The sequence below is a fragment of the Camelus dromedarius genome, chromosome 3 (genome assembly GCF_036321535.1).
Source record: "Camelus dromedarius isolate mCamDro1 chromosome 3, mCamDro1.pat, whole genome shotgun sequence".
NCBI lineage: Eukaryota > Metazoa > Chordata > Mammalia > Artiodactyla > Camelidae > Camelus > Camelus dromedarius.
The window spans coordinates 91,013,771-91,039,360 of NC_087438.1; the positions used below are offsets into that span (position 1 = coordinate 91,013,771).

The 25,590-nt window shown below is 42.1% G+C and overlaps 3 protein-coding genes across 11 annotated transcripts in view; 2 read left to right on the forward strand and 1 right to left on the reverse strand.

Annotated features, from left to right (window-relative positions):
• The window catches only part of LYRM7 (LYR motif containing 7), a 153,502-nt gene extending 144,723 nt beyond the window's left edge, over window positions 1-8,779 (forward strand). For all 6 annotated transcript variants that reach the window (XM_064483821.1, XM_064483816.1, XM_064483822.1 and 3 more), the window contains 2 exons: window positions 5,673-5,788; window positions 6,349-8,779. The gene's annotated coding sequence lies outside the window, so the exon portion shown is untranslated. The remainder of the gene's footprint in view (window positions 1-5,672; window positions 5,789-6,348) is intronic.
• CDC42SE2 (CDC42 small effector 2) overlaps window positions 1-8,779 on the forward strand; it is a 42,140-nt gene extending 33,361 nt beyond the window's left edge. The window contains exons 3-4 of the mRNA XM_064483832.1: window positions 5,673-5,788; window positions 6,349-8,779. Coding sequence (XP_064339902.1) covers window positions 5,673-5,771 — 99 coding nt within the window. The 3' untranslated portion in view covers window positions 5,772-5,788; window positions 6,349-8,779. The remainder of the gene's footprint in view (window positions 1-5,672; window positions 5,789-6,348) is intronic.
• The window catches only part of RAPGEF6 (Rap guanine nucleotide exchange factor 6), a 198,127-nt gene continuing 179,444 nt past the window's right edge, over window positions 6,908-25,590 (reverse strand). For 3 of the 4 annotated variants that reach the window (XM_031448949.2, XM_031448951.2, XM_010981135.3), the window contains one exon: window positions 23,906-25,390. In XM_031448949.2, the coding sequence (XP_031304809.2) occupies window positions 25,365-25,390 (26 nt within the window). In that variant the 3' untranslated portion in view covers window positions 23,906-25,364. Of the gene's footprint in view, window positions 7,618-9,286; window positions 9,390-23,905; window positions 25,391-25,590 lie in introns of those variants that run through there. The other variant, XR_837223.3, reaches the window with a different exon arrangement.

Genomic DNA, 25,590 nt, shown 5'->3' on the forward strand with positions numbered 1-25,590 from the left:
AGACATACGTAGGGGAGCATTAAAGGGAGAAGGAAGTGAACAGTGAAAAAGTAATCTCTTGCTTTGTTTGCCAAGTTCTGTGTTTATTTATGTTTGCCCTGAACTCTTTGTAGCTGTCTGTCTTCTGAATACTGCAAAACGTTTGAGTTTAGAAGGGAAGATAATAGTTGCTTCTCATGCCCCCGGCAAAGTGACTTGGAGGTCAGCTTTTCAGTAACATTTAACCTCTTTTTGTTCTCTCGAGGTCAGTTAGTTGAGTTCTCTAAACATATTTATTACATTTACTTTATAAAAGATGAGCCTGTATCTGGTATTAGTATGCTTGTGATTTATTTGTTACTGTAACGTAAGTTCCCCTGCGCCAAGCGGAGGATTAGCATTTGTGCTTGACTGCTGTCTTTTATAGAGGTTTCCGTGAATTTCACTGTAAAGTTCAGATTTACTCCGCTGAACTTATTCCTCAATTTTCATCTAAAGTACAAAGATGTGTCTGAATGTTCCCTCAAGTGTTTAGAACCAGAAAGTCATAAGGCTTTTATAAACACAGTTATGATACATTGTAAGACTTAAGTGGAGAACAGAGACCTTTTAAGTAGGTAGATGAGTCTCCTGGAAACAGCAAGCAAGTTTGTCACTGCAGTTACTAGGTATACCGCAAAGGAATGACGTTGGTAGCTTCCTGGAAAGGAAACAGCTTGTTTGTTTTAAATCTGAAGGAAAAGTACATTGAAGTGGTTTTGTGGACATGTAAGCGGTGTCAGGTTGCTGTTAGACACAGTTCCCTCCCTTGTTTTTGGATCAACGTGGACCCAATGGGACCCTGAGACTTCTGTGAATATATCGAGTCACTGCGATATATATAAATAGAATGAATGGTTTCAGTTTTATTATAAATGATTAATTGTAATTTCTTTGTCATCAACACATTTCATCCCCACTTCAGTTTTTACGAGTTTAACTGTATGGGACCAATTCAGTTTTTAGCTCGTGGTGCTTAGTCAGCCTGTAAAATCTCATTTATACATTATTCTTCGTCTCTTACTCCTCCTCTATGTTCAATAGATTTTGGTTAAATGTAACTTTAACTTTGAGAATAAATTTTGTAAAATCGTTTGTTATAAAAAAAAATCCTAAATGTATCATAAACAGTTACATGTGTTCAAGTCTGAAAGGAAAAAAGGTAACAAGCAATACATAACACTTAAGGTAAGTGTTTTGATGTCTGATCTGCTGATTTAACACTTGGCAGTGAACTTCAGAGATTTTAAAAGAATGGACATCCTCCATATTTTTGTATTATCTAATGAAGCCTAACAACTGGAAGAAGAGGAAAGAACCGATGGCCTTTTCCTCTTTTCATGTGTGTCGCACGGGGGCAGTCTGGGGCCACGGTCAGGGGACTTCTCTTCCGGTCATCACATTGTGAAGGGTTCTTCATCTGTGAGTGCCAGCACTGGGGGAGCTCTCGCTAGGAGAACCTGGTGCAGCAGGGCGCGTGGCGCTTCGCTCCCCAGCTGGCACTCACGTAGTTGCTACTGCGTGTCAGGCGTCCTTCTAGGCACTTGCCATTGATCAGTTAATACCAAACTCATAACAGCCTCTAAGTTCTTTTCACCCTTCGTCATATTAGAGATAAGAAAGCTGAAGGCTAGAGAGGTTGCGGTGTTAATGCATAATCGTGTACCTATGAAGCTGTAGGATAGAAATGAAAATGGTGACGGTCTGGCTTCCAGAATGCAACAGGGCATGTAGTGTTCCCTCCTATTCATATATGATGAGTTTATTTTTTCTCTTCTACTGTTCTGACTTTATAATATCTTTTTTAAGGGAATAATAGAGAATCACCCTTCAGGGATCCAAATGAGAAATAGTGTAACTACACTAGTGTTATCCTTGTCAGTCGTGCTGGGTGTAAGATGACATTTTGTGAAGGAAGGAACAGCAGAACAGGTCTCGTGCAAGGTAACTGATGATGGAACAGCGAACTTCTGGGATCCTTATCTGGTCTTTTAAAAAGATGATGTTAAAGAGAAAACCTAACCATTTGTTAAGGACTAAGTGTTTGTGTCCCCTCAGATTTGTATATTGAAAGCATAACACCCATCGTGATGATTTTTAAGTGAAGGCTTTGAGAGGGAATTGGCTGTAGATGAGGTGATGAGGACAAGCCCCTCATGATGGGGTCAGTGTTTCCAGAAGAAAAGGATGAGAGATCAGAGCCCTCCCTCTCTCTGCCCTGTGTCGTCTGCAAGCCAGGAATAGGGCCAGCGTCAGGACCTAGTGATGTCAGAACCCCGATCCCGGACCGCTCCTCTCCTCTCCTCTCCTCTCCAGGAAAATGTCGATACTGTCATGTGTGGTTCTTGGGGCTGAGCGGACTGGAAGAGTAGGACCTTTTTGTACAGGGTGCACGCTTCACTGCACTTCTCTTGATCTTCTGTCACAGTGTCAGCATTGTAATGATACACCACAGTATCAAAATGGAAAGTTTATTCTCACCACAATTTCTTCTGCTTCTCATCTAAGGCAAAGACATTTGCAATCCCACCCAAAAAGCATCAGTAGATGTTTCTGGATCATTCAGTAATATGATACAGTGAACGCACTTGCAGTCAGGAATGATAAACAGTAAGGAATGATACAATGATCTGCAATAGCAAGAATGTAATAAAAGTGCCTGCCTCTCTGCCTCTCTGCCTCTCTGCCTCTCTGCCTCTCTGCCTCTCTGCCTCTCTGCCTCTCTGCCTCTCTGCCTCTCTGCCTCTCTGCCTCTCTGCCTCTCTGCCTCTCTGCCTCTCTGCCTCTCTGCCTCTCTGCCTCTCTGCCTCTCTGCCTCTCTGCCTCTCTGCCTCTCTGCCTCTCTGCCTCTCTGCCTCTCTGCCTCTCTGCCTCTCTGCCTCTCTGCCTCTCTGCCTCTCTGCCTCTCTGCCTCTCTGCCTCTCTGCCTCTCTGCCTCTCTGCCTCTCTGCCTCTCTGCCTCTCTGCCTCTCTGCCTCTCTGCCTCTCTGCCTCTCTGCCTCTCTGCCTCTCTGCCTCTCTGCCTCTCTGCCTCTCTGCCTCTCTGCCTCTCTGCCTCTCTGCCTCTCTGCCTCTCTGCCTCTCTGCCTCTCTGCCTCTCTGCCTCTCTGCCTCTCTGCCTCTCTGCCTCTCTGCCTCTCTGCCTCTCTGCCTCTCTGCCTCTCTGCCTCTCTGCCTCTCTGCCTCTCTGCCTCTCTGCCTCTCTGCCTCTCTGCCTCTCTGCCTCTCTGCCTCTCTGCCTCTCTGCCTCTCTGCCTCTCTGCCTCTCTGCCTCTCTGCCTCTCTGCCTCTCTGCCTCTCTGCCTCTCTGCCTCTCTGCCTCTCTGCCTCTCTGCCTCTCTGCCTCTCTGCCTCTCTGCCTCTCTGCCTCTCTGCCTCTCTGCCTCTCTGCCTCTCTGCCTCTCTGCCTCTCTGCCTCTCTGCCTCTCTGCCTCTCTGCCTCTCTGCCTCTCTGCCTCTCTGCCTCTCTGCCTCTCTGCCTCTCTGCCTCTCTGCCTCTCTGCCTCTCTGCCTCTCTGCCTCTCTGCCTCTCTGCCTCTCTGCCTCTCTGCCTCTCTGCCTCTCTGCCTCTCTGCCTCTCTGCCTCTCTGCCTCTCTGCCTCTCTGCCTCTCTGCCTCTCTGCCTCTCTGCCTCTCTGCCTCTCTGCCTCTCTGCCTCTCTGCCTCTCTGCCTCTCTGCCTCTCTGCCTCTCTGCCTCTCTGCCTCTCTGCCTCTCTGCCTCTCTGCCTCTCTGCCTCTCTGCCTCTCTGCCTCTCTGCCTCTCTGCCTCTCTGCCTCTCTGCCTCTCTGCCTCTCTGCCTCTCTGCCTCTCTGCCTCTCTGCCTCTCTGCCTCTCTGCCTCTCTGCCTCTCTGCCTCTCTGCCTCTCTGCCTCTCTGCCTCTCTGCCTCTCTGCCTCTCTGCCTCTCTGCCTCTCTGCCTCTCTGCCTCTCTGCCTCTCTGCCTCTCTGCCTCTCTGCCTCTCTGCCTCTCTGCCTCTCTGCCTCTCTGCCTCTCTGCCTCTCTGCCTCTCTGCCTCTCTGCCTCTCTGCCTCTCTGCCTCTCTGCCTCTCTGCCTCTCTGCCTCTCTGCCTCTCTGCCTCTCTGCCTCTCTGCCTCTCTGCCTCTCTGCCTCTCTGCCTCTCTGCCTCTCTGCCTCTCTGCCTCTCTGCCTCTCTGCCTCTCTGCCTCTCTGCCTCTCTGCCTCTCTGCCTCTCTGCCTCTCTGCCTCTCTGCCTCTCTGCCTCTCTGCCTCTCTGCCTCTCTGCCTCTCTGCCTGCCTTAGGAATCGAACCTACAACCTCCTGCATGCTAGCCATGCTCTCTACCACTGAGCTATAGCCTCTTTCTTACTACCTTAGTTTCCCCAAACTCACCTTTATCTCCTCACCTCAGGGAGAGTGCTGGGTTCCAGGCTCCTTAAGAAAGAAAGTCAAATTGCATTTCTAGGTACATGAGCTCAGAGTGCTGCATACCTTTCTATGATAAAAATGATAAAAGTCAGGCCCAGCACACACTAGTCACTCTTGCTCAAGTCCACTTGTGTTTTCTGTTCGTTACATTGACTAGTTTGGCAGAAATGTCATGTCATCCTACTGAAATGGGGCATATAATAATAAGTGTTGCGGAGACTGGACAGCCACACGCCAAGGAATGAGACTCGACCACTGTCTTACACCGTCCACAAAAATTCTCTCACAACAAAACCAGGCCTGAAACCACGCAGCTTAAAAAGCTTGTGTGCAGCGGCGGAAACCATCAAGAAAATGAAAAGGCAGCCTGCAGAGTCAGACCAGCTACTGGCAAATCCTGTGTCTGAGACGGGGTTGGTAGGCGGGCACCTTATGAAATCGAGAAAGGTCACATTAATAAAATGCTGCGTCGCTAACAGTAACACTGAGATCTGATGCAGGTGTGGGAAACAGACACCTACGTACACGGCTGACAAAGAAACTCCGTTCTTAAGAAATACAAACAGCCAACATGTGAAAAGACACTGAACCTCACTAGTATTAACAAGGTTGATAATATGAAATGGAGACATAGAGACATGGGTATTTTCAAACACTACCAGTGGAAACAAATTTTGTGTGTTTGGATGGCAGTTTGGCAATAACCAGTTAAAAATGCACACCCTCTGACCCAGTAACTGTTTCTAAGAAGCTGTCTTTCTGGTGTGTCTGCACGAGTGTACAAACACATACGCTGTAGCATTTTCTGAAGTAGCGAACATTTTGAGAGCTTCCTAATATGTCCGTCAGTAATTAAACTAGGTAACATACACACTATAGAATATTATACAGCCATCAAAAACCAATGAGGTACTTACATTTGTGACAGTGGTTGAATAACAAAGTTGACTTGATCTGTACTTTGACTTTTGACTGTTTCTGAAATGCAGCCAAGTGCTTGGTGAGTTACAGGACGGTTTTTTGTACTTGGGAAGTAGAGAAAGGAGTTGGACAGGGAGTTGTACAAAAAAAAAAAAAAAGCTTCAGTTACTAGCCTCACGTTTCCCCTGATAATGAAAACACTTTAAAAACGCTATAGAAATACTTCTTGCTATGACAAGTGCCCTTCTGGACAGAGCAGCCCACCTAGACTGTTGAGGCGAGACTCACTCACTTGCGGTGGCCCTAGTTCCTGACCCTGCTTCTGTGTCTCCCTCGCTCCAGGTCAGCTCCATCCAGAACCAGATGCAGTCCAAGGGCGGCTACGGGGGCGGCATGGCTGCCAACGTGCAGATGCAGCTCGTGGACACGAAGGCGGGATAGCCCCGCTCCCGCCTCCAGTGAGTATCTGCGCTCGGGCCGCGGTGCCAGGTCACACGTGGCCAACGGACCACTGACGGCACAGACGGCCTTAATTTAATTGTTGGGTTAAAAAGTATCTTGTTCTCTTCTTTTAAACATTGTGTACGGACTGGAAAAGGCAGACATTTTTAGTTGGCCAAGTGATGGTCATATGCACCTACTGCATTTTGAACATTAGTTTCAAGTTGCTCTTTTCCTTAGGACAGCTAGGTGGGGAGGAGGCTTTGACTGAGATTCTCGTGACAAGATGTCACTTTTGTGTCCTCTAAACATGTGTGAAATTACTACTCTGAGTACTGGTACTGCAGGAAATCCCACATGTAGAAAAGTGCTTTCATATTTAAAACTGTTACTAATCTTTCATTGTAAACGTCTCAAATTGAAAAGACAGCTTTTAAGAAAAGATGAGCCTCTAAAGCGTAAAAATAATTTGTATTTTTCTTTTGATTTTATAGTTCATTGTGAATTTGTTTTGTTCCACCGTTCTTAATTTTTTGTTGTTATGATTGCTTCTCTTTCCTTTGCAAATACGAAAAAGAAGTGTGATGGCCTCTTGTTCACCCTGTTGTGATTACTCCAGTGACACGTAACTGCTCTGCTCCGAAGAAACTGTTGTCAGATGAACCCTGCGTTTTCTTCCGCTGGCATGCATGCCTTTGGACTCACGGACAGAGTTCTTTGGATTGTGGCTTATCTTTATCAATATGGATCTGATTTTAGCATGATCTTTTTTGTGAATGCTAGCACTGTTTTGCATTTTTTCCCCATTTTTAACATTTCTCTTTCCATCTCCAGCCCCCGGCCTTATGATATTATTGGTAAGCAAAGACGTGCTATTATTTGTTACTTTGTCACCATTTATGTATATTTTGGAAGGTATGAGAACCATAAGCACAATGATCATTTCTATCCACTTAAAACTTCAGCAGCGTAGATACCTGCATGCTTTATGAAGTTGCTTTGTACAGGAGCCCATGGGATGCCAGAAAGGAACAGAAAGGAACGGGCTTTGCTGCCATGGGCTGGTGATACTGCTGCTGTTAGAGGAAGGTTAGCTGTGGCACCAAGTCACATCGGTTTCACAAAAGAAAGGCAACTTGTAGCTTATGACTTTTATTTACTTAGAACTACAGTGAAAGAAAAGCTTGCATTCATAAGGCATTCATTCTGTTGTAAATGTTCAGTATATTTATTTGAAAGTGAGGACCTGGGATTGTAAACAGTTGCGGGTGTGTGGTCACATCCTCCCCATCCAGTCTGACTGCGCATCGCTATCTTAGTAGCTGTTCATTTTTTGTGCACTCATCTGTTTTCACTTGTTTAGGTTTACTACTATGGTATTCAGTTGTTTCCAGTAGCAGCCTGTTGAATGTCCTCTGAGAAACCTTTCGCTCAAGTTCCAAAATACATTTATTCTTCACAAAGTGTATTTCAGATATTTCTGTAAGGATGTAGTGCTACGCCAGGTAGTGGTCTGTTTTCTTATTAAACTATTTAAGTCCTATGTCTAGTTGAGCCATATCTAAGAGTTACATTTGGTAGCACTAACATTTCATGTAGGAAATGGGGTGACATTGCATAACATAAAGAGGGAACATTTTCTGTCTTCTTCGATCCCTTTCCCCTCACCTTAGTCCCAAATTCTTGTGAATCACAGAACTGCATATGTAGTAGGTTTTAGGGGGCAAAACATGAAAGCATTTCTCCCCCAGTTCTTTTCAGTTTACCCAGTACAGTGGGCGCCAGCTACTCCTGCCCTGTGTTTCTGCAATTTTGAGTCTTCGTAGGTCTCAATCCCAAACAGAATCTGTCAAGGAAAGACATTTATGCTTAGTAATCAAAATAGGCATTTTGCAGTTTAATACCTTCTAAACTTGAATTCACCTGGTGTCGTTAATTCACTGTGTGGATACTGCATTCTGGACTTCGCGTGAGTGCCAGGTCAGTGTCCTGCCAGGGCCACTGCTGTGTGCAGGCTCTTTTTAAGGGACGGGTTTCCTTGGCCTTGACAGCACTGATGCTGTTGAGTCTAATTCTACTTTGACTTTAACATTTAGTATGCAGACTTTATCCTTGGCCTACACCTCCTAGACGACAACACAGGGAGCCATAGTTCCTTTTCCCCAGCTCGTGATTTGATTTTATTTTTTCCTCCAACTGCTCGCTTTCCTGATTCTCAAAGGACCAAATACTCCAGTGAGCACTGGAACGTCTCCGTGGTAAACCGAAGGCTGCACTCTGAAGCCTCTGGGTGTTCTGCAGCCGCCACCGACTTGACAGGCACAGGCAGCCACACTGCGTGCAAGCCCGCCTGCCAAGGAGCGTGCCGGTGACGGCGGATGGAGTGAGACAATTACCAAAAATTCTAAAAGATTTAACATTGGACACATTTTTTTTAGGGAGTCAGTTTTCCCACAGTGGTAAGTGGCTTTGTAAATCTCGGGAGGTCATTTGCTCCCCATGACTGTGTGTCTCGCTTGAAAATTGATGCTAATTCAGTAAATAGCATTGACTGTTAATACTTTGCTGAAATATATGCTAACAGCTGTTACCTAATGACACACATTCTTTTATCAGTGATCTGCGTTCTGTGGAGGAGGTGCTTTCCCACGAGGTAGGCAGAAAGGGGGGCCAGTGAGCGTAGAGGAGCAATGTACACTGTGGTGACTGGGGCAGCATTTCCCAGGCAGCATTATCGGTGGGCCTTTAAATGAGATACTTTGTGAGTATATCGGCTTTCACTTTGTTATTAAATTATAGCAGTTCTATTATAGAGAGCAAGTTTGCCTTGATTTTGTTTAAAATGACTTCTGCTCAGCGCCCAGGAGATAAAATTGACATATTTTTATAATATAAGCATACTTTTTTTGTACATTGTGTTCATTCTTGAATAAAGTGAGTTCAGTGTCAGCTTGTAGATAATAAAAAGAAAGTATTGATTTTGATTCAATAAATGTTTTTCAATCCTGCTTTGGTTCCTTTCTTTCAGCAAAGTATTTACTATACTCACAGAAGGGGCTGTTTTAGTAGAGTTATGACTGCCATCGTGACTGCAAAAACAATTTATCATTTTCTTCTTTAAAAGGGGATTTAAATTTCTACACTTCACTTCACCTGATAATTTAAAATGAGGTATCAAACTCCTACTTAGTTTTCCATGCTGCAGCATTTTGTTTTCCCAGGACACACTGGCTGGCAGTAAATACAACTAAGAAATGTTCTATGACTGTAGCGTGGAATTTCTATCACAAAGTGTGTGGACAGTTTAAAGTTCGCTCCTAAAATAAGACAGTGGTTCCCATCAGGGGCAATTCTGTCCCCTAGGGAACATTTGAAAACGGTATTTTTGGTTGTCAGAAATTGAAGCAGGGTACTTACTGACACCCAGACAACTGAGCTTTATCTAGCTCCAAATGCCAGCGCGACTGATTGGAAATGCTGATTCACATGAGAACAAAGAAGACCTGTATACTCACCAGATCCTGCCAGAGACTCATCCGTGTGTTGGGCCTTGTGCCTCAGCTACTGAGAATGCTTCACTTAGGGTTGGCTGCATCGTGAGACCTGGTGTACAACACTCTAAAATAGAAAAAAATCAATGAGAAAAGTAAAGTATTAGGACAGAGTATCTGAGAAAGGTTTGATAATTTTTGTCTTCAACTCATGGCCAAGGACTCTAAAGGGAAAACTGGGTTAAGATGAAATTATGGCAGTCCAGTAAAATAAGCTGATTAAAGGAAAAAATTATGTAAAGAAACTCCTCATGTCAATATATTAGCTCTATTTCGAGTGCCTGTTTTCAAAGGATAGGCATAACGTGCACAAAAAGTAGGGCAATTCCGTAAAACAGACAATTTGCTACGGTTGTGAAAATGTAAAAAGCTACCAAATGACTCATGATAATCTGTATTTTAATATTTGGGCTCCTTAAACTTTCAGTTTTTAGGATGTTTGTTTTTGAGATGAGGTTTTTGTTTGCCTTTTTTTTTTTTTTTTTTTTTTTTTTTTTTTAACATTTCTACCAGATACATGCAACCTCTGGGCTACTTCTGACCCTACTCTACAATTCTTACTTGCATCATACTTACAGTTGGTCCTTTGATGCCCAAAAGAAAAAAAAGCTAAGAAGATCCAGAAGTTTGATCAGGGACCTTACAAACAACTGCTGAAAGAGTGGTGCTTTTGGTATTGCAGAAAGGATGATTTTAGTTTCCCTAGAGGCTAACAGCAGGAGAGTAAAGACACGGTCCACTCTAACCCCAAACTGTCTCTGTGAATCCAAGCTCCGGAGTTCACTAGAACTTTTATAACCCACTGAACCTCCAATGTTCATTAGCTTAAGATAGATGATGAATACACCAAAAGCCTGCCTGGGAGGCCCAGAAAGGATTCCTACACACAGGTTTTTGTTTTTTTTTTTTTTTTTTTTTTTTTGCTCCTTTACAAAAGAGCAGCAAATAAGATAATAATCTTCAAACCTTGACCTGAGTGTCTTTTTTTCCTTAATGTTCCTAATTGAAGCCACTTGTATACCTGTGTGCCTTTCAAATGTCTGAGCCCTGACCTTAGACCCTAGGTCTGTGCCACCAGCTCCCCAGGGCCTGATCCCCTCTGCTGAGGTGCAGGGAGCACTTTGCTGGCTGCAACATGTTCAGGCTGTGTCAGAAGACATTTTGGCTGCTGTTTCTGGTTTGCTTTAAAAACAGTATTTCACTTCTCAGAAACTGTGCAAAGCAGGTTAGTCCCTTTAGGATATTATAACAAAATACCCCAGATTTGGGTGGCTTACAAACAACAGAAAGTGACTTCTCACAGTTCTGGAGGCCAGAAGTCTTGAGATCAAGGTGCCAGCACGGTCAGGTGAGGGCCCTCTGCCAGGTGCAGACTCACTTCTAGGTCTTCACTTGGTGGGAAAGGCCAGAGAGTTCTCTGGAGTCTCCTCTGTAAGGCGCTAATACCATTGCCTTTGGGAGTTAGAATTTCAGCGTGAACAGAGGGAAGACATTCAACGATAGCACAAAGGTACCAGGGGTGAGTGACTGGACTGTACCCCCGTATATGCGGCCACATCCAACCTGTGCACAGTGGAGCTAAGGCCACGCAGGCTAATACTGTAACAGGACCAGCTCGTACTGCAACTCAGACACAGAAACAAGCAAACCTTTCTCCCTTCCTCCCTCCTTCCAACTTGATGTTCCTGAAGGAAACCAACAGGACAAGTAGACATTTTTGGAAGAAGTCACTATGGTAAGTCATTTGAGCGATGAGAAGTTCTAGGATTCAAGTGACTCAACCTGTGATTCATAAGAGTTTTACAAAGAGAAAGCAAGGGAAACGCTCGGGGTGGGGGGGTGGGAGGAGGGGCGTCTATCAAAAAAGGAATGGTCTCTTCATTCTTTATGACTTGAAATTTTTAAAAATGGGTTTTGCATTTACACTATCACACTTCACAGACCTCAAATGGCCCTTTGTTCTGCAATTCATGTATTCACCTCTGGGAAATTATCTAATTTCTTGGACTATTCCGTCCGAAGATTACCAGGTTTCTCAGCAGCAGCGGTGCGGTCTAGAACATAACAGAGCACTCGTCTCAGCTTCTGAGAGAACATCACTTGGCACTACTGTCTATCTTCAGCCAAACTTTCACTGAAGTGAGAGAGCAAAATAGATCACACTAGCAGGCAATCCAAAACTTCCCACATACCCCTCCCGAAAACACCACTTGAGAATGTGGTCTTTAGAACAAATCAAGTAGCATAATTAAAAGAAATCTCAAGATTTCCAGGCCTGAAGCAGACCTAGAAAGCAAGTTACCCAAATTAAAGCAATTAGATTACAAGAAAATTGGTTATAAAGAAGCATAATTAAATGGGTGTCATTCAATAACTGGGCAATTCATGCACTCAGAAATTTTCTGTTGAGAACGATGTGCCCAGGCACTTTTTAGGCACTGGGGATAAATATACCACATTTGCAGAATACTGGGGGTGGGGGTGGGGGGCGACCCATATGATCTTCTAAATTGGACAAAATTCAATAGCCTTTTAAAACACAAACCTAGGACTAGAAGGAAACTACTTAAACAAAACGAAGACAGTATATGGAAAGCCCGCAGGTGATATGGTTCAAGATGATAAAAAAACTTTTCTTTAAGATCAGGAGCAAGACATGGATCCCTGTTTCTTGCTTTCACTCCCTTGTGCTGCAGCACGAGCCCCAGTAAAGCCCTGCCTGAAATTCCTGTCTGGTCTGGCCTCTTATCAAGAGTCCAGGGGCTCAGTCCAAGTGACAACCCCACTTATGTGAGGCATCCAAGCAGTCAAGTTCTTAGGAACAGAAAGTCACAGAACAGATTAGGTGAACTTGTTCAAAGGCAACAACAGAGTAGAAAAATAAAGAGAAAGGAAACATTAAGTATGATGATCACAGCCTAATCAAGTGCCTCAGGGCAGACTTGGCCGTACAGCTGAGAAAAGCACATCGCTCCATTACCTGACATCCTTTTCCCTGTCCCTCCTAAGTGCACACTTGGGATGGACTCTGACCGAGACCACTGCTGCCCAACACTCTATGCCAGCAGAAATGAGGCTCTCAGGATTGAGATCTTGTTAAACAGTAAAAAGGTTCATGGGAACATGACCATCACAAGAAACAAAGATTCCGAGAGAGGCCAAGTCAGAAGCTCAGGTTATTCAGCAACCGCCCAATACCTCAGGGTCAGGGTGAGTCTATTCCTCAGGTAGCAGAAGTTCCTCCCAGGCTGTGGAAACCATTACCCACAAGGTCTTTGCTTGCTAGATGGCACTAATAAAATGATGCTTAAGGTTTTACACAGAGCAGCCTTGCTGTGCCTGGCATGAAGCAGTGACTTAAGGGGTAAGTGTGCCATGCATGTCTACAAACCATTTGATGTTTTCAACTCAAATCTGATGCCATACACATGGTCAGACACGGGTGTTGACATTGTGTCCCACGTGAAAAACACCACGTGCAGAAAACTCTGACACGGATGTGGGGCTTTCCTAGAGTGCCAGCACTAAGAAAGGGGAAACCCGAGTGCAACCTGGCCAGGAAACCATTGAGTGGTGAGCACAATGTGTTCTAGGATTAAACAGACCCTCCTGACTTGGATCTAAGACTACAGGCCATTTTCCTCTTCCCTGATGTCGGCACCCTCCTTTCCCTGCTCAGTGGTGGGCGACCTCAGTGGAAAGCTCTCTCCTGCCTCCCAGTCGTCTCTGCAGCTCTCGGTTACAAGGCACAACCAGAGCTCAGCAGGCCTATCAGTGTAGCTCAAGGAGACCCTTGGTGGGCCACCAGATGAAGGATTTAGAAGGACTAGTACAAGAGGAAATCAGCAGCATAGGCTTCTAGTGAAGCAGGTGGTAAAAATGCTAACAAAGTATGATCTCTGTTTTCTTTCCAATTTTAAGAAATAAACAAGGAAGGCAGACTTTCCAGTACAGGTTCAATGACTGGTTTATTCATTAGCCTTTCACTAGCTCCAGGCTGCCAGAAGCACTTTGTAGGCCTGGCCTCACAGGGGAGGGAGAAGGGGGCTAGGTGGGAGTGTCTGGTTGTGGGGTGACAAGATAGGATGGGACACTGGAGGGAGAGGGTGAGGAGGCGTTCAGTAAGCACCAGTCCCCTGTGAGGCATGGGCCTGGCTTATTCCACACCCATCCTATTAAACAGCTTTTACTCTCCCAATGTCAGAGATGATGGGACAGGTGATTAGAGACGGTAAATAACTTGCTCAAGGTCAAACAGCCGGTAACCGGCCATGGCAGTCTTAACAGCTCATGACGAATGTCCTGGGGTCATACAGGAAATGACCCTGCTGATCCACAGGCTAGGAATTCCAAGGAACGCCTCACACTGGGCCCCCTGCAGTGTGTGTAGGGGTGGGTTACTTTGACTCACAGTCCCACCAAAACCCCACGGTTTGGGAAAGGAATAGTTACCTTAAAAAAGAGAACGGGGGAGCTGTTGTCACATGGGGAAAGGCAGGAAGGCTTGCAGGGCAGAAAGCAGGACTGGGGTTAAGAACAAGGGGTTAAGTCTGCGTTGATCCACAGCCTGGCAGTGCTTATCTCAAGGAGAAAAGATTCGCAGATGAGAAGAAAGACAAAGGGCAGAGGAGAGGACTCTAAGCCCTCCTGCTTCCCTGTCACCCAGGTGCAGGCAGAACGCCTGGCTCTTTCCCGCATCAGGAGCCCTGCCCCCACACCGCATTCCAGGCCTCGGAGACCTGGGAAGACGCCGTGCTCTTTAAACCAGACGGTGTAGGCAGGGCAGGGTTCAGGGTGTCTTAATCACATTCTTGCTGCTGTTAGTGTGCTTCCCTCCAGTTCTCCACTCACAGTCTTCCGTTTGTCTTCCAGCATGTTTTAACTTAGGAGACAAGAAAGCTGAATCTCACCAATAAGCCAGGAATGTACCTTGAATGCATTTTTATATGGAATCAATCTGATTTTGGAACATCTTGATTATATTTAGAATAGTTGAGGTTGTCAGATAAATGACCACTAGATGGAGTGTTTATTGGCGAGCCGAGACCATATTGGGCAAAGAAATGGAATTCTGGGAAAGGAGATGAGATGGAAGAATCAGGGTAGAAAACGACTATGGTTTGAAGAGGGAAAACAGGGAGGGAGAGAGGGAAAGAAGAAAGAGTGTATAACCACTGAAAGTTCCTGCGAAACTTTCAAGGGGGCTGGGTGTTGCCCAAGGATTGCACACACATTAACTCATTTCATCCTCATAGCCTACGCGAAAGCGAACTGTTAACATGATTTGAGGATGAGAGAACTAAGCCACAGGGTGTAAACACAACTTCCCCAAGATCATACAGCTAACAAGCAATATATTAGTTATCTACTGCTGTACAGCAAATTACCACAAAGTCAACGGCTTAAAACAGCACAGTTTCAATGCATCAGGGGTCTGAAATTCAGTGGGTCAGCTTGGCTCAGTCTTCTGCTTGGGGGTCTCAGAAGGCTATAGTCAACGTGTCAGTGGGGCTGTGCTTGAACCTGGAGGCTGAACTAGGGAAGCAGCCACTTCCAAGCTCCAAGGTTGTTAACAGAATTCAGTGCCTCGTAGAACTGAGGGCTCCAGATTCTTGCTGACTATTATCTGCAGCCTCCATGTTCACTGCAGCATTACTGACAAAATTTCTAAGATTTGGAAACAACTTAGGTGTCCATCAACAAATGAATGAATTAAAAAATATAGAGCATGGCCCAGAAACAAACCCACAAACTTTTGGTCAATTAATCTTTGACAAAGGAGGCAAGAACATACAATGGAGTAAAGACACTCTCTTCACCAAATGGTGTTGGGAAAACTGGAGAGCTGGATGTAAATCAATGAAGTTATAACGAATACTCCCTCACACCATACACTATTTTTGTATATAAAAATCACAATGGCTTAAGGCTTAAACGTAAGACAAGACACTATAAATCTCGTAGAAGAAAACACAGGCAAAACATAATCTGACATACATCTCAGCAATGTTCTTCCTAGGGTAGTATACCCAAGCGGTAGAAATAAAAGCAAAAATGAACAAATGGGACCTAGTTAAACTTATAAGCCTTTGCAAAGCAAAGGAAACCATAAGCAAAACAAAAAGACAACCTATGGAATGGGAGAAAATATCTGCAAACAATGAAACTGACAATGGCCTAATTTCCAGAATATATAAACAGCTTATACAACTCAAAAACAAACAACCAACCAACCCAATCCAAAAATGGGCAGAAGACCTAAAATAAGCAATTCTCCAGTGAAGACATACAAATGGCCAATAGGCACATGAAAAGATGCTCAATATTGCTTAGTATCAGAGAAATGCAGATAAAACTACAATGAGGTATCACCTCACACCAGTCAGAATGGCCGTCATTAAAAAGTCCACAAAAAATAAATGTCGGAGAGGGTGTGGAGAAAAGGGAACCCTCCTACAGTGTTGGTGGGAATGTAGTCTGGTGCAGCCATTATGGAAAACAGTATGGAGATTCCTCAAAAGACTAAAACCAGTCCTACCATACAATCAAGCAATCCCACTCCTGGACATATATCCAGAGGTCACCTTAATTCAAAAACACACCTGCACCCCAATGTCCATAGCACCACTATTTACAATAGCCAAGACACGGAAACAACCTAAATTTCTATCGACAGATGACTGGATATGGCACTTGTGGTCTATTTATACAATGGAATACTACTCAGCCATAAAAAGGATAAAATAATGCAATTTGCAGCGTTTAAGGTGATATTAGAAGGTGGGGCCTTTTGAGGTGATTTGGTCATGAGGGTAGAGCCCTTGTGACTGGGATTAGTGCCCTTATAAAAGAGGCCCCAGAGAGTTTCCTTGCCCCTTCTTTTTCTTATAAGGACAATGAGAAGTCACCATCTATGAACCAGGCAATGAGCTCTCATCAGACACCAAATCTGCCAGCATCTTGACCTTGGACTTCTTAGCCTTCAGACCTGTCACAAAGAAATTTCTGTTATTTACAAGCCACCCAGTCTACAGTATTTTGTTACAGCAGCCCAAATGGACCAATACATATACCTTAAATATATAAAATTTTTATTTCCCAAGTATACCTCAATAAAGCAGGGGAAAAATAAACCAGAAACCCACATCCAACACTTAAAAATAAACCTTATGAGAAATATGAAAGCCTTTAAAACAAAACAATAAAACAGTGAGAGCAATGGAACATATAAATAAGTGGAAACATATCCTGGGTTCACATATAGGAAGACTAAAGTATATGAAGATGTTAATTTCCTTCCAATTGTTACATAATTTCAAGAAAATCCCATTCAAAACTCAATTGATTGTGTGTACATATGCGTTTGTGTATGTAAGTTGATAAGCTGGCTGTAAAACTCATTTGGAAATGCAATGATACAAGAACAGCTAACACATTCTTGAAAAAGAACAGGGTCAGAGAACATCAGGTATCAGTATGTATTAAACTACTAAGTAACTAAGACAACAGAGTAGTGCGGGATGGAAGAACAAATAGGCCGATATAACAGAACACAGACTCCAGATAAACTCGAATACACCCAGACAGTTGATACACGGCAAAGACGTCACTGAAGTGCGGTGGGAAAAAAGGACTTAACTTTTCAATAAATGGTGCAAGGACAATCTTCGGGTGTGAGAACAAAACCTGACCTATATCTCACCCTACACACAAAAATCTATTCCAGATAAACTTCAGAGCTAAATTTAAAAGGCAAAACATCCAAGCATCTAAAAGCTAACACAAATATGTTAATGAACCTGGAGTAGGGGAAAACTTCTTAAATAGATCACAAAGCACTAACCATACAGGAAAAGTAATAAATTTTTCTAGTTCAAAATTAAGAACGTCTCTTCATCGAGAGACACCATGAAGGGTATGACAAAGGAAAGCCCCCAGAGTGGAAGAGGATCTCTGCTGTAGATATTAACTGATGAAGGCGTCATACCCAAAACATATAAAGAATACCTACAAAGCAACGAGAAAAGACTTAAAAAAGCATTTCATAAAACTGCAAACCAAACGGCCCACACAAATATGAGAAAGAGCTCAATCCCACTAACAATAATGGAAATGAAAACTAAAACCACAATAAAATACCACTACATACCCACCAAAATGGTCAAAGTTAAAGGGACCAAAAAATACCAAGCAGTCAGAACAGATGAGCAGCCGCCAAGCGCTCCGGAGTTCGCAGCGGCTCCGCGCAGACTGCTAGAGGTTGGATTGGCTCTTACGCGCGTTATCTGCTTTTCACTCCTGTTCAGAGTTGGGCCACTTGTATTTTCTGGAAGATCTCCCTCGGGAGCCCTGCAAAGGACCACCACTCATTACGATTCCAAATCCTACGTCCTACGTCCAACTGTACAAATACTCTATTAGTAAACAGCTGTATCCATATTGACCATTCATTATCGTCTGAAGATTATCCAAATATAATCTGTCTAAAATTCTGTATTTTCTGATTGGAAATGCTTCCTCTGTGAAAGAGTCTTCTGAAATACTTCACTATGGACTGCAGACAAATCTGAAAAGATGGCTAAGAAATTGCCTTATTCATTTCTTTTTGAGGAATTACATCATTTGAGGAAGGTTAGCTTGCAAAAGAAACTTAAAAAAGTATTTATCTGTATACACTCACATTTTCTTTATCCATTCATCCATCAGTGGACACTTAACTTGCTTGCATATCTTGGCTATTGTGAATAATGCTGCAATGAATGTGGAAGTGCATCCATCTCCTTGAAAGAATGATTTTACTTTCTTTGGATATATGTCCAGCAGAATTGCTGGATCATATGGTAGTTCTCTTTTTAGCTTTTTGTCTATTTTTAATTTTTTTGAAGAACTTTCAAAATGTTTTTCATAATTGTAAACTTGCAATGTGGTAAGAGAGTAGATCTTAAGTGTTCTCATCTCACCCACACAAAAAAAGGTTATCTACATGAGATTAATGTGTTCACTGTGGTAATCATTTCACAATGTGTATGTATATAAAATTAACACATTATACACGTTAACAATCCACACTGCACAACCTTAAACAAACAAACCAACAAATCTTGCTGTTACTGTTCTAAAGACAGACCCCAGGAAGAGTCACATTGTAGCGTGGTGCCATCTGGTGGCTCCGCTGTATTTTTTTTTTACTACACCTTTCCCTTTTAGCCCTATTCTTGTTTCTTCCAAAGGACAGTTTTAGGTCAATGATCATCTGCCACTGACCTCCAAACTGGGCAGCAAGGCTAACGCTTCCTTCATCATCAACTCCAACCTTATGAAGAGTTTTTCATAATGAAATTAAGCATCTTTTCATGTTTATTGGACAATTTCCTCTTTTTTATGAAGTGCTTCTTTAATTCTCTTACCCATTTTTCTATTGGCTGCTCTTTTTCTTTTGGTATAAAAAAAGTACTTTATATACTCTGGATACTTTTCCTTTGAAGGGCATACGAATTAAAATACATTTTCACTCCATTGCCTGTTGTTCTTTTAAATGGTACTTTTTGATGAATATGTTTTTAATTTTACAATAGTCAAAGATACCAACTTTTTCCTTTATTGTGTTTTCTTATGAGGATCTTAAGAAATCCCTACCAGTGCGGAGATTTTGTTATGTAGAATCAGTGTGATTTCTTCTGCAACTGTTTGGTATAACTTACAGGTAAAGCCATCTAGGACTTAAGTTTTCTCTGTGGAGAGGCTTTTAAATGACAAAGTCAAGTTCTTTACTAGTTATAAGACTACTGAATTTTCCTTCTTTGGTAAGTTGTGTTTTTCTCTAAATTTGGTTTATTTCATCTATATTTTACTCATTCAAAGTGTCTTTATCTCTAATGATTGTAATGACTTTTACATTCCTAAAACTGTTTAGTTTTGCCATTTTTCTTTTTCCTTGTTCATTCTAAGAGTTTAGCAACTTTCTTAGTCTTTGAAATAACTTAGTTTTTTTTTTTTTTTGCACGTTACGTATTTCATTCCTTGCTGCTATTATTATTTTCTCCTACGTATCTAAATTTAATTAGCTGTTATTCTGGTTTCTGGAGAAGAACGTTTATCTAATTCATTTTTAGCCTTTCTATTTTCCTAATACATGTACTGAAGGCTATACAATTCCCTTTAAGTATGGTTTAATCACATCCAAAGGTTTTGATATTCCTATTTCCATTTTTATTTGGTTCAAAATAATTTCTACTTTCCACTGCATTATTGGCAAGTATATCCCTTAACTTCCTAATTTTGTACTTTTTGTTACCAATTCACTGTTTAACTCTGCTGCAGTGAGCCTTTTCTATGAGTTCCTCTTTCAAATCTGTTAACAGTTTATGGCCTAACATACAGTCATTTTTGATAAATGCTCCATGATCACCTGAAAGTAATGTATATTTTGCATTTGTTGTTAATTTCATGATTTATATAGGTCCATTAGATTAAGTTTGTGTGTTGTTCCAATATTCTGTATCCTTACTGATTTTGGGGTGGGGGACACGGGGAGGATGTGTGTGTCTGCTCTCATTTATTGAGAGAGTTGTATTAAAATTTTGTATGTGGATTCCAGCTTCTGGGCAAGATGGAACAACCAGCACTTAACCCTCCTACCTGAAGCAACTAAAAAACTAGACAAAATATATAACACAATGCCACTTAAGACACTGGACACCAGGTATTTAAGGACAGTAATCCTCGAGAGCATAAGAAACAAAAGAGGTGCACCCTACCACTGCCCCAGCTTCCTGCCTGGAGAACATTTCCAGGAAAACATAGAAAATTCAAAAGAATCTGAAAATTGTTAGAATTAATGAAGGAAATGAGCAAGGTTGTTAGATACTAATCATTATAGAACAACTGTACTTCCATATTCTATGAACAAATAAAAAACTAAAGACCTAAAAAGACACTTCACAAAAGGGAATATCCAAAAGGCCAGTGAGTACTCCAAAAGATGCTCAGCACTACTAGTCATCATGAAAATTAGAATCAAAACCACAGTGAGACACTAGCGCGCACTCACCACCACGCCTGAAAGGGAAAACAGCAGGTCTGGCAAGGATGACAGGAGTGTCCCTTCTGTGAACCTCTGGAAAACACCAGGCTGACTAGGCTGCTGTAGAGGCGGCGTCTGGGATGGTTCCACCTCGTCTCTTATTTTTGTTTATCAAACGCTCGAAGGCGGCGAGGTGGGCCGTTTCCTGACGTGTATGTCCGGAGCGCTGCGTTCTTCAATTGCGGGTTCTGGGTCCTCAAAGTCAGACAAGAATACAGTAGCGTGTATTCGTTTCCTTGGGGCTGCCATAACAAATTACCAATGTCTGGGAGATTTACAGCCACAGGCAAGGAGTCCAAAATCAAGGTGCTGGCAGGTGGCGCTTCCTGTGGAAGCTCTAAGGAAAAATCTTTTCGTCTCTTCCAGTTCCTGGAGGCAGCTGGCGTTCTTTCAACCTGCCTTCTCCTCTTCTCTGTGTTATCTTCCTTTGCCTCTCTAAGGACACTTGTGAAAGCACTTAGGGCCCACTCAGATAAGCCAAAGTAACAGCCTTATCTCAGAATGCTCAACTTAATTACATCTGCAGAAACCCTTTCCTCAAATACAGCACCCTTTACAGTTCCAGGAATTAGGGCTTGATATTTGTGGGTAGCTATTATTCAACCTACTACACGTGTGTGTAATATATTCTAGGTAAAGAAATAAACTAGTGACTGTGCAGAGGTGGTAAGAAGAAGTAGGAATGGCCCTGGGGAAACCCCGGGGTGTGTGTAGGGAGGAGGTAAACTGAGAGCAAGTAGAAGCTTATAGGGGAGTAACATTCTCTGGATGCAGAGGGGGGATTGGGAGATTTTTACAAAGGAGTGCTAAAGCAGAGTCTTCTCCTTTGCCAGGATTCAGCGACCTGGTTCTGATAAAGAAACTGCTTCATTTACAAATAAATGTGCTTCCTAAAGGAGTAAGCAATAGGCATGCTATGGTAGACCCAGGTAGCTGCCCATTCAGTACCCATTCTTTCCTTCCTCACTGAAAAGAATCCCACTTTTATTTGGGGCCATCAATTGCTCAGCTACAAAAGTTCACTTTCCAGGTTTTCACGCAGCTGCTAGTCATGTGACAGTTTTGACTGGGAGGTAAGCAGACACATGCCAGTGGAGTACTAGAAAAGCTGTTGTTTTGCAAACAAAAAAGGACACGTTTGCGCTTCTGCCCAAACCTTTCTTTCCTGAAACACTGGGGTGATACCCCAAGGTGTAATTGTCAGAATCCCTGAAACCTCAACAGCACTGTGGGATCCTTGTACCAGCCCTGGACAGTCTGCCAGTACTTTTTTTCTGTTACAAAAGACAACCAAGCTCCAATGGGGTTTAAGCCACTGTTACTTGGTTTGTTATCAAACTTGTAAAAAACTGAACAATGGCTAGGTGTTTTACAGATATCATAATGTCAACCATAATTAGACCATTACATTTTCTCTGGAGACTTAAAAAAATAATGCCTTCACACCAATGCTTGTCCCAGACTGGCCCTCTGTAGTGACTGGGTGTAATTATTTTATCTGCTCCCATATATTAGCAATAAAGTACAGAGAGGGTTAATTAGATTCTTTATTGATTCCACAATGTATTAGTAGATACGATAATAATAAATGGTACTTTTACATTCTCTTAACCAAAAATATAACAAATATTTACACTCAGTAAAAATACAAAAAGCATACAGAGGCACTGTCTTTCTAAAAGACATAAGTTTAAGAGGTATCAAAAAATAGGAGACAAACATTACTTGTTACGGGATACTTTACAATCACTGAATTGTGCAGGATATTTGCTATTTGATTAGTTGACTGTGCAGTTTTGTTTTTGTCTTTTGCTGATAAGCTCACATGTTTCAATTTAAAAAGATCAAGTACAATTGCATTCTGTTTATCAAAAATAAAGAAGCCTTAAAAAAGCACAACAAAAGCTGAAGATGAACTGGGGTTCAAGTTTAAATCTGAAAATGTACTGTGACAATTTTCTGAAGATTATCCCATTTTTCTAGCCTTTAAGGTAATGCTAAAAAGGGATACATCTACTATTTTTAAGAGACTTAAAATACATCAGAATAACAATCATTGTTTTAAATATACGAGGAGACTCTTCCCCTTCTTTCCGAAGGGGAGAGAACACTGTATAAAAATTAGGTTTGTTCTTGAACATCTCCATAATTACTGTCACATTTCCAGCCGGGGAGAGATTCTCAAGGAGGTTATGCAGATGATGACAATGTGACTTACCACCCTCAAGAAAAACTATTTAAGGCTTTTTCTCTCCAAATACACTGAAAGTAATCATTTGGAGGAAGTAAGAATCCATGAATTACAATAAACCTTTATGGAAGTATATACTGGATTTACTAATTCTCTAAATCTTTCATTATTAAGAGACTGTTTTGTTGAAACTGATTATTTGGCAAAAGTTAGCAGTGAGGATTTACTGCTTCAGCATCCTGGCAGATTCAGAGTTGTGGCATGCTGAGAGCACTAGTCTCTTCATTATAGTTAGAAATTTATAAAATAAAACAAAAACAAGTGGTGATTCAGAATTGGAGCAAACACAGAAAAAAGGCTTCTCTTGCTCTAGTCATGTCACCAACTAAGAGAGGGCAGGAATGTACTCTAAATTAAAATACAAAAATAAAAACTCCATGACTTTTAAAGGGATACATACACATCAAACTACAAAGCATTTGGCTTTAGTTCCTGATCAATGTGATCAGCTTATCCAAACACTCACAGTTCAAGCTAGAGGAAACAAAGGCAGCTACAACGTGCAAGCCCAAAACCACAGCCTCTGACTCTCTGTGCAGGGTATCACTGACAACATGGAGGACAAAGACAGGGAAGGTTCGGAAGACCTGCTGAAGAAAACTGATACTGTGCAAAGAGCACATTTTTCTGTGGTAATGGATATAAAATGGTAAGAATAAATACCCACACTTGATAAAAAGATGGCTATAGCAAAAATACTTTTCACTTTCTTTGATTTGTTCTGAACATGAAAACAATATTGTGTAAATCAGTGAAATAAAAAATTATGATCAAAGGACCATTTGTTTACAGGTCAAACCACAACAGTGTGACTTTCAAACCAGGATTTTTGACCCAGCCTGCTTTCCATTTCAATGGGCCAAGAAAGCTACGGAGCCAACTAGCCTCATTCCAACATAGCTGGGGTTAATTTATTTCTAAGGCTTCAGTTTCAGATTTATATTTTTTGCCCACAGGAATTTTTCACACATGCTATTTTTCCTAAAATGAAGAGATAATCACTTTGATAGAAAAGATGGACTACTACCATTTACCACTTGGAACCAATTTATGATTTTAAAATACAAAGGGGATAGGAAGGCTGATAGACTGAAAGAAGAGACAGGAAAAAATGAGAACAAACTCATAATCCAACTAAAGGAGGTCATAAGCCAGTTAAATCCTGTAAAGTCACATATGGACAACCACTCAGAAGTAAACCCATTTTGGCTCCAAGTTGGTCTGGGTAGTGCACATTAATGGCTTTGGCTTTCTTTTTTTTTTTTTTTTTTTTTGGTAGTCACAGAAGTTTATTACATTTTCACTTGACTTTACACTAAAAATGAAATGAAAAATTTAAGCTTTAGATAGAGAAAACATTATACTTAATTTTGTAAAATGTGGAAAGTCTACCTCAACCAGTGAACAGTCACTGAACTTTTACCTAAATACTTAAGAATGCCATTCCCCACAGGTTGTTAAGTATCTATCTCCTCCTTCTCAGAGGCTAAACTGAGAACAAAGAGATAATCATTTCCCTAATTCTGGTTCCTCTTTCCCCCACAAAATTTCCAACCAATTAAATACCTTGGAGGGCTGATGAACTTTGCTGCAGGCAACTGGGAACTGCAGGTTTTATCCAGAATGAACACAGCTTTGCGCTGTGATGGGGACTGGCAGGTGGGGATGTTGCAGAACACTTCAGAAAGCTAGGTTAATCTTTCCGATTACACCACCCATGACCATATTTCCTTTAAAATAACTCCATATCTGAGTTGTGAAAATGTTTAGATACGGGCTTCTACAGAGTAGAGCTCTCTAGAACCCATTCTCTATTACTGAATTTATACTTGTAGTTACAGCTAGATACAGCATGACTGTCACTTCAGAAAGAACCAGTACACACGTTATGTAAGATAAAAATTTCATTCTTTGGAAACTAGGGTTGCTACAAACACCACTGTACCCTCTTTTTTTCCCAAAGGACTGGTAAGAAACCCTGCGGCAGCTTCATTTGGCTTTCCAAATCCTGACCAGCAGATGGCAGTATTTTCCTTCCTAACACCTCAACAGGAAGGGCTTCCTGTTCCACTCAAATTAAGACCCTTCACTGCACTGGTGCTATGAAGATGATTAGATCTCTGTACAGAGCAAACATATCATCCTGTAAGATGACTTCTGTTTGGTCAGGTCAGAGACAGTTTTATGGCCTCAAACATAAATATCAGTTAACAAGAGCTCCCAAATACAAACAAAACCATAGAACTTCAAATAATAAATTATTTTTTCAAATACATAAAAATATCCTTGATATTGGCAGACATTCTGAATTTGTCTGTTAATCCAAGCTATGGCTTGGAAATCTACTACTACACTACCTTAAAAATAACTTGTTAAAGGAAAATTTACAGTGACATACATGGGGAGGATTCGAGTCTGAATTTGTTCTAGTAACTGTGGTCCCAAGGCAGGTCTGGTGTGCAGTGAAGACTGGTATTCAGGCACAACATCCATAGCTGAGGAACTATGTATCTGCAGGAATTAAATGAAAGGAAGCATGATTCAGGGCTATCTCAGTGCTCAGAGCACAGGGAACGACACCTCTGGTTAGCAGCAACAGCAGCAGCAGCAGCGAGCTCTTTGTTGGCAATGGCCTGTAGAATCATGACTTGTTCTGCCCACTCCTTCTTCCATGACTTTCAGTAGACTTCAAGTGGATCATTCAAAGGCTAGACTGCCGAAACCTGTTCATTTTCTGAAAATAATAAAAGCACAATTAAGTGGTAGATCAGCATATTAACATAGATCAACTAACAGTACAGTTCTGTTTTGAAAAGTAGTCAATTTCAACAAAGAAATCTCAAATATCCCATCAAGGTCCAAATTTTATTGTAATGACATTGTTGAGTTCCAACTACAATGAAGGCTGACAAGACTCTGGAATTCCAGAATTGC